The following is a 9067-nucleotide window of genomic DNA, read 5'->3' on the forward strand; positions in this document are numbered from 1 at the left end:
ACTTAAGAAACCACTTTCAGATTTTTCATACATATCAAATCGTTTTTAACCTTTTCAGTCTGCTTTCAGGGCCTGTCACTCCTCTAAAACAGTGGTCATCTTTTGCTCACTATGTACCTCAATGCTTCTTGAGTGGATCTCAGTATTCCATTCATGCAGCGTGGGGGTGGGGTGGGGAGTAGCAGAAGATGGATCAACACCAAACTCGACAACTATCAGGACAAAGACAAGACAATATAATGAGGCATATCTTGCCCTCGGCTGGGTGGGAGGGCTTGAAAGGATTGTTATCTACAAAAGAGGGGCCCTGCTGAAAAAGTTGGGGAGCCACTGTCTATGTATCTATTAAGACTAATACTTATCATCTGTTTGTTTGTTTTCCCAAAACCAAGCTGTGTGCCCCTCTGTCTCTTTTCGTCTCTCTCTGGATCTTCATCCTCCAGTAGATTCAGCCTCCCCTTTTGTGTCTCTCTCTCTTCCTCTCTGTGTTTGTTTCCTTTCTCCTCTCAGTGTCTCTGGGTTGCTTTAGTCTTGCCTCCTCTGTGTTTGTGTGGTCCCCTTTCTAGGTCTCCGTAGTGGAGAGGAGGTTATGTAGCTCAGGTTCTATCTGTTTGGTGACACCTGAAGTTGCTCAACATCCTCTTGGATCCATATTCTTCATATATGTTCTTTTATATATCTACAGTTCAGTCATTCTGATTGTTGATACTGTAATTTTACTATGTTGGTCATTTTATTTATACACGACATCTAATACATGTCTGTTCTTTCAGGAAGAGGGATCCCTCCAATGTTGCTCTTCCTGTGAAATCTTCCATTGTTTCCCTGTTAGAGGGGCTTTATTGGGAGTTTATTTTTCTTTCAGTCCAGGGTCTGAGCATACATAGTGTTGTATATTATGCAGATGTAAAGCTCCTTTAGACAAATTTTGATATGTGATATTGGGCAATATAAATACAATTGATTTGACCTGACACTGTATAAAGTAATGGTCAAAACTGAAGCATCAGTGCAGGATATTCTTTCTCTATAGTATGAATCAAGCTCCAACATCACTGGATCCTACAATTTCCATTATGCAACTCAATAGCATCTTTCATTAGACCCTCCCCCCAAGCCCATGTTTACCAGCTGCAAAAGCGTGGCTGGCATTGTTTTCACCTTTTAAGCCTGTGGGTGTGTTTGTGTGTGTGTGCGTGTGGTCCTGAATACACCTATATAGAAGAACTACCACAGAAGTGGTATTTGGCAGGTAGGCACTGGCAGGTGTTTTTATGTCTGTCTGTCATGATAACGTCACAGTCGTGCAAGATGCAATCTTTGCAATGCAAAACTTTACAGTGTAGTTGAGATCAAACAAAGGCTGAGTTTGCAGAGGGCTGTGGTCCAAGCAAGGATGGCTGAAAGTAGGGAGGAAGGAAGTTGGCCCACATTTGTTTTCATGCAGTCACCACCCTGACCTCGTTTGGACCTCCACACCCTCATCTGCTACTTAAAGGACACACTGTTTGCTGCATTGCCATTGGATGAAATTGGGTGGAAAATCTAAATGTAATAAGGAGGGGCTCCTTGAAGACATAATGTGCATAGATAATAATAATTAGTATAATGACCTGATGAAGCCAGAAGTGGGTCATCCAAGAACAAGCAGAACAATGTGGAATGTCGAATGCATCTTTTCATGCACATGAACCCAGTCTAATACAACAGTCCTGCAACAAATCCCATTTTCAGGAAGGTGAAATTATTCAGGTTTTGTTGAAGCTGTTTTAAAGAAGTGTTGATTCACTTTTATGGTAATTTTGGTAGTTGTAGTTTTTGCATTACACTGGGATGTGCTTCTTCTTTGTCCACCATGTTAATATCAATGACATTAAGCGCCTCACATTATTACCAAACATGATTAAACAGCACTACAAACTGCAGCCTCCAAAATAATCATTAAGTTGAATCAACACCTCTGTAAAACAGTTTTTGATTAAGAAAATTATAGCCTTCATGAAGGTAGGATTTAATGTGCTGCTTTTGTAATAGGTGACGTTCGTTTTAGCATGGTGTACCTAACAAACTGGAAGCTGAGTGTATAAGATATTGCCGTTGATGCTTTTGTCTAAAGCGACTCAAAACAGGTCCATTTAGTCTCTATAGGAACAAGGAACCTTAACAACTTCAAAGATATGTTCATATTTTCTTAAAAGACCTTTGTGTTAAGTAACTTTCCACTGCAGCTCAGCAAGGAAACACTGCCTGAAACCACAAAGAGGGACTTAAATACATAACTTTAGTTGATACCAGCTTAGACTGATGAAGCCTCACCTGAAAAATAGGATGCATTTTTGAATATTTGAATTGTATCACTTCCACTTAAGTCGCACTAAGAATAGATTTCACTGCATCTTTAATGCACATAGAGACATTTTATTATCATTTTAAGATAGACTTAAAATATGTGCTTCAACAAACCATTGTGTGGTTTTGGATCTCTGCCTGTCCCTTTGCTTTATTACTAACCTCTTTCCTTAGAAAATCTTCTGGAGCCACTGGTTTCAGCTCATCCAGGAGAGACATAATAACTCTCCAACATCCAAGATGTTCAAAGTTACTCATACAGTGATTAATACAGAGCATAAGCAACTATAGTGCCTAAACTGAATTTGTTAGTAAAATTCAAAAAGTTGTAGTTCAAATCCAGGATGTTGGACCATCCTTAAATGCACCAACATGGACTTTCAAGAGTCCCTGCTCTCAGCTTCATAACCACAGGAGAAGGACATCATGTTGAATAAAAAGATTTGGGTATCTGTCTCAAACATGTTTCAGGCCTACAAGTTGATTTCATATCAAAAGTATTAACATGTATACAAGTAATGACTGCCTGTGAACAAAATGAATGAGGATTACCATATGCAGTGCATTCAGAGTATTCAGACCCCTTCACTTCTTTCCCATTTTGTTATGCCTGTTATGCCTTATGCTAAAAACGTAAAATTTATCTTTTCCCCTCATCAATCCACACTCAATACACCATAATGACAAAGCTGAAACAGAATTTTAGAAATGTTTGCAAGTTTATTAAAAAGGAAAAACTGAAATATCACATTGACATAAATATCCAGACCCTTTATTAAGTATTTAGTTGAAGCACCTTTGGCAGTGATTACAGCATCAAGTCTTCTTTGATATGACGCGACAAGCTTTGCACACCTTGATTTGGGGGATTTTCTGCCATTCCTTTCTGCACATCCTCCCAAGCTCTGTCAGGTTGGATGTGGACTGTCGGTGGACAGCCATTTTCAGGTCTCTCCAGAGATCTTTGATTGGGTTCAGGTCAGGGCTCTGGCTGGGCCACTCAAGGATATCCACAGAGCCACTCCTGCCTTGGCTTTGTGTTTAGGGTCATTGTCCTGTTGGAAGGTAAACCTTCGGCCCAGTCTGAGGTCATGAGCACTCCGGACCAGGTTTTCATTAAGGATATCTCTGTACTTTGCTCCTTTCAGCTCTCCCTCAACCCTGACCAGTCGCCAAGTCCCTGCCACTGAAAAATACTCCCAAAGCATGATGCTGTCACCACCATGCTTGACCGCCGGGATGGTACTGGGCAGGTGATGAGTGTTGCCTAGTTTCCTCCAGACATGAGACTTAGAATTGAGGCCAAACAGTTCAATCTTGGTTTCATTAGACCAGAGAATCTTGTTTCTCACAGTCTGATTGTGCTTTAGGTGCTTTTTTGCAAACTCCAAGCTGGCTTTCATGTGTCTTTCACTGAGGAGAGGCATCCATCTGGCCACTCTGCCATAAAGCCCAGATCAGTGGGGTGTTGCAGCGATGGTTTTGTGTCTCCCATCTCCACACAGGATCTCTGCAGCTCAGACAGAGTGACCATCAGGTTCTTGGTTACCTCTCTTACCAAGGCCCTTCTCCCCCGATTGCTCAGTTTGGCCAGGCAGCCAGCTCTAGGAACAGTCCCGGTTGTTCCAAATGTTTTCCATTTAAGAATTATGGAGGCCACTGTGCTCTTGGGGACCTTTAATGCAGCAGAAATTTTTTGTAGCCTTCTCCAGATCTGTGCCTCGACACGATCCTGTCTCTGACCTCTGCAGGCAGTTCATTTGACCTCATGGCTTGGTTTTTGCTCTAATATGCATTGTCAGCTGTGAGACCTTATATAGACAGGTGTGTGCCTTTCCAAATCACGTCCAATCAACTGACTTTACCACAGGTGGACTCCAGTCAAGGTGGAGAAACATCTCAAAGATGATCAAGACAAATGGGAGGCACCTGAGCTAAATTTCAAGTGTCATAGCAAAGTGTCTGAATATTTATGTCAACGTAATATTTCAGTTTTTCCCTTTTAATAAACTTGCAAAAAATTCTAAAATTCTGTTTCCACTTTGTCATTATGGTGTATTGAGTGTAGATTGATGGGGGGGGGAAATTATTTAAACGATTTTAGCATCAGGCTGCAACATGACAAAATGTGAAAATCGTGGAGGGGTCTGAATACTTTCTGAATGCACTAGATACCTGTGCAATGCATATAGGGCAGGAGTTGTAAGCCTCCATAGTTCTTCATGATGTCTTACAACAAAGCCATGTAGTGTTGCATGTTAATAAATGATACTACAATAATTGTTCAGTTATTCAATTATTGGAATGGATCATTATTGTTCTGCACCCGTTTAATAAAATGTTGATATATTCATAATAATTGTGTAATTCGTGCACAACTCATTTCTGCTTCATGGAGAACAATCTTGTTGTTTCGTTGTTGTTAAACAGACGGTAAACCCTCTACTATTCATAGGCTAAATGCATGTATAAACTGTATCCTAGAGGCTTTTGAATGTGACTTATATCCAGTAAAGTCTAGAGGGAGAAGGAGTTTGTGCAAAAGAAGCTTAAATAAGAAACATGATCCTGTGCTAGGATAAAGAATAAACCTGGAAACAGAGTACTAATATCTAATATATACTAATTTTATGATACTAGAAAAACACCCAAGCCTTAAACTGATGGGGTTAATAATGGGAGGTAGTCTGACAAAATGACTGAGAAACAAGCCTGTGTTTTTGGTTTGTGTCTAATTTGTCATTGTAGTTCACAGCTGCAGTCATCTCAGTGTGTTTCCCATCACACAACCAGTCCACAACTTCTTCCCACCACTTTGGCGGCAACTGGAGAGGCGCCTCACATCAGCAACAATGGAGCAGCTGCTCATCAGCATCAATGGGCTCAGGCTGACCCGTGGCTTTATGCGTTTGCGCGCCTTTTTTTATTCCTTTCATGTCACTGAGATTCCTCTCAGGAAGACGTCTGGGTTTAATCATAGACTCGAGACCACCATAAAAAAAAATCAAAGATCAAACAACAAAGCCATATTCGTTGAGAATATTTATTGAAAAGCTTTTGTCGATGACAAACATTTGAAGTGTCACAAAACATGTTTTTCTTACATAATGTCAATGAATAGTAACAATCCTACTTAACACATAGTGTTTACAGACTATTCTTTTGCACAGACCAAAATACTTTTAAGTCCATCGTGCAAACCTCAAACAAAATAACCCTTGGGGTTTTACAAAAGTGTTGTCTACAACCCATATCTCTGAAACCCCAAAGAGGATTGCATTTAAAAACGTCCATAGACTTCAGTTTCTTTGAGATCTGTGCTCGTGTGCTCTCTGGCATTAAACGCAAAATGAGCTCAATTAAATCATCATACAGCAACTCCAACAATTCTTAATAGCAATGACTACGGTTATTGGAATACAAACAGCATTAATATCATCACAAAATAAATAACACGCATGAGATAAATGTCCATCTAATCTACCAAGGTCTCCACATGGCCGCGCTGACAGCCTGTGGGCCTGGCTGCGCTCTGATGGGAGCCACTGCGCTGCTGCTGCTGCGGGACTGGCTCTCCAGTCTGGAGCTGAAGCTGGATTTGAGGCTCAGGAGTCTCTGTTGGATCTGAGGGAACGTCCTGGAGCTCTGAGCGCAGCAGTTCAGGCAGGTCGGGGTGACGGTGGCGGACATGGACTGCTGGACGAAGTCGTTGACCCGCTGGCACGCGTCTTGATCCAGGCTCGTTTTGGGAAGCAGAGCGGAGACGCGCTGGAGGCAGGCTTTGTAGCCTTCCTTGTAACTGTCTGCGGAATCTGGAGGGAGAAGAGGTTTGATCAGTGGATTGCATTTTATAGCCTACAACCTCAAATAAGATAGTTTGTGAAATGCATGTCGTAGTTGTAGAGACGATGCTCACCTTTGACAGGAGTGGATGGGAGATCTCTGAGGAAGCGGACGGTCATTTCCAGAATATCAGCTTTCTCCAGTTTGGAGTAGCGTGCGTTGTCTTTGCCAACCAGAGGAAGAATCAGGCTTTTCAAGTGACTGAGACTGTCGTTGATACGAGCACGTCTTCTCTTCTCCAACAAGGGTTTGAGAGTCTGGAAAAAAGTGACGAAAAACGTTATTCAGCTGTACTTTAAAAGAGTCAAATCAGAAAACATTTTAAAGAGGAATAAACAGCTGCAGTTTCTGTCTTTCCCTTACCTTTCTCAGTTCGTTGGCTTGTTTTCTCTGGGCCACGGTGGACCTGGCAGTGAGAGGCTGGCTGGCCTCGGTAGTGATGCTGGGACTCATTTCGTTTGCTGCTTGTTGTTGTGCTTTTTGAGGGGAGGTACTTGCTCTTGGAGCGGCTGAGCTCGAGTGTGCCGCAGATCTGGAGAGCCTCCTATTTATGTGGGTCCGGCGCGTCAGAGGGGAGGGGACACAAGCCATCGTGCTGGGGGGTTGACACAGGGGGGCGATGCCTTTGGGACCTGAGCGGAGCTCTTGTCTGGACCATCTGGTCCCTTTGGGCCCCTGCGTCTACCGCTGGTATGTGGAGTTTCGTGTTGATGCTGATGCTTTATTGCGTTTAAAATTTTACACTTTAACGTTCATCCGAGATCGAATTACGCATACAAGACATACAACGATGTTGTTCTCCTTCACATAGGCTATATCAGACAGCTGCTCCTTTGTAATTTTCTATGAAAAGGAATCCTTCCTTTTCACCTTTTGTTTATCAAATTGATAAACTGACTGTTTATTGTCCTGTTTATTTTTGCATCAGAAATCCCCCACATATGAGCAGCCAAATCCCCAAAAGATCATTTAGTTCGTTGAGATAGCTGAAAGTTGCACTGCTACAGCTGAACAATGACAACGTTGGATCAAAACGATTAAAATAATAATAATAAATTCGTTCCCCTTATTGATGCTTATGGAGTGGACTTGGCTTCCCGCCACAACAACAGCAACACAGAGCCAGATGAGTGATTCTGAGGTGACAGGACTAATCTATTCCTACAATTAATAAACCAGATACCCAAGCCACGCTATGTATGGATTAACATCTGCTTGTGGAGCCTCAGCTTGTTTCCAATATCAACAACACGGTGTTTACCTGGAGCAGAGGGGGAGGAGACTGGGTGACAACCTGCAGCACAAGCAGAGATGCGTGCGTCTGTGGAGTACCAACATATATGAGTGTTTTTGTATAGAGAGGAGAAACGAGTCTGCTTTAACACTGCACAGCACAAGATGAGGAACAGGCCCGTAATTCAGTAAAAGACTGGAGCTCTTTTGATGTGATACCGCCTTAAAATTCAAAAGGCTAAACACAGTTTTACATATAACCTCGTAGATATCTTAAGTTATTTATTATAAAATCAACACCTTTCATTTTAACATCACAGCAGAGTTTCAATCTCTGCTGCAGACCACCAAACAGTGCAGTGAGCTGCCAGTGGGATTCACGCGTTCGGCACGCGCCACAACCGCGCAACAGATGGACCCCCCCTCCCTCCATCTCTTCTTCAGTCTCTGTCCCCCTCCCCCTCCTCCTCCCCCTCCTCCTCTGTTTCCCACTGTCGCAGCGCTCCGCTGCTGCTCCCATCATCAGCATCCCGGCTCCTGCTCCACTTCTCGTGGCCCCTCACCATCAACGTTTTTGTCGTTTTTTGGGCGGAGGCTCGGGTCACAGCGCATAAACACAATAGTTACGTTGTATAGAAATATTTTGTTAATTCGAGGCAAACGACGCAAAAACGAAACTACACAGCAAGATCTAATGGAGAGCGAAAGCAGAAAACACATCAAATACAGCTAAATCTACTTAAAAGTCTTGCTTAAATTAAAAATAATTATGCAGTCTTATGTTTAACAGATATTTTAAACCACAGTCAGTTGTAGTTTTTTGCAGAAAACCCTTTGCAGATATAGCAAACGCAGGTTTTACGCACGGTGCTGTGCGTAAAGCTGGTGTTTGAAGCACTAAGGGAATAATAAAGAGCGGGAACATGTTCAACACAATAACATATCATTTTTTTAGTTTATTTATTTACATTTGGAAACATATGTACTTCAACAGGCTCATATCATTTCGCTAAAGATAACGCCGCAGGTTGTCTAGCTGTAGCTTGAGGGTGCTTCAGGGGTTTTATCCATCTTTTTTGTTTCAAGCATCAAAGATGCGCCGTTTTGCACGCGTCCTGCCCCATGGGGCCCTAAATAACTGCCATCAGGTCCAGTCTGGGAACGGGCCCTTCGAGATAAGACCAAAAAAAAAAAAAAAGTCCTAGAGAGGCTTCGGTTGGGAGCCTTTTTGTCCTGGTTTCAGCGTGGGTATCCATCTGTGCAAGCTGAGAGCACAGTGATCCTTTGTTGAAGGACGTACAGAAACGTGGACTGACAAAGACATTTCCAGCAACTCTGTGGGAAAGGGATATGATTAGCTTCTTTGTTTCTTCCAGTAAAACTTTAGGCTACTGATGACTATGTCAGAATTGAGACAGATAAAGGAAAAACTCTAGAAAGTTGCATTACATGTTTTTTTAATATGGATTATTAAGAATCATTAGAACAACTTCAGAGACAGTTTTGGGGGAAAAGTACATCTAGACCATACGATGAAAAGGTATTTATGTAGTCCCAGAAAACATCTTCAATAACAATCGTTGAGTTTGAGAATAAACTCACACTGATCAGTATTAAATTGGTCGTATAAACGGCATGAGAC

General features: G+C 42.2%; 1 protein-coding gene across 1 annotated transcript; it reads right to left on the bottom strand.

The window, feature by feature from the left end:
* Positions 1–5829: 5829 nt before the first annotated feature.
* On the bottom strand, positions 5830–6672 carry LOC141000451 (transcription factor HES-2-like). The gene is made up of 3 exons (XM_073471197.1): positions 6556–6672; positions 6266–6449; positions 5830–6161 (listed from the first exon to the last, which is right to left on the bottom strand). Exons 1-3 carry the CDS (start codon positions 6643–6645, stop codon positions 5830–5832), a joined length of 606 nt encoding a protein of 201 aa, XP_073327298.1. The 5' UTR covers positions 6646–6672.
* Positions 6673–9067: the final 2395 nt, after the last annotated feature.

Source organism: Pagrus major, chromosome 7, assembly GCF_040436345.1.
Source record: "Pagrus major chromosome 7, Pma_NU_1.0".
In the NCBI taxonomy this organism is placed as follows: Eukaryota; Metazoa; Chordata; class Actinopteri; order Spariformes; family Sparidae; genus Pagrus; species Pagrus major.

Coding starts and splice junctions, on each gene's coding strand:
- LOC141000451 (XM_073471197.1), bottom strand. CDS start 6,645: ATGAGTCCCAGCATCACTACCGAGGCCAGCCAGCCTCTCACTGCCAGG. Junction 6,450..6,555: donor AAGCCAACGAACTGAGAAAG/GTAAGGGAAAGA, acceptor ACTTTTTTCCAG/ACTCTCAAACCCTTGTTGGA. Junction 6,162..6,265: donor CCCATCCACTCCTGTCAAAG/GTGAGCATCGTC, acceptor TTCTCCCTCCAG/ATTCCGCAGACAGTTACAAG.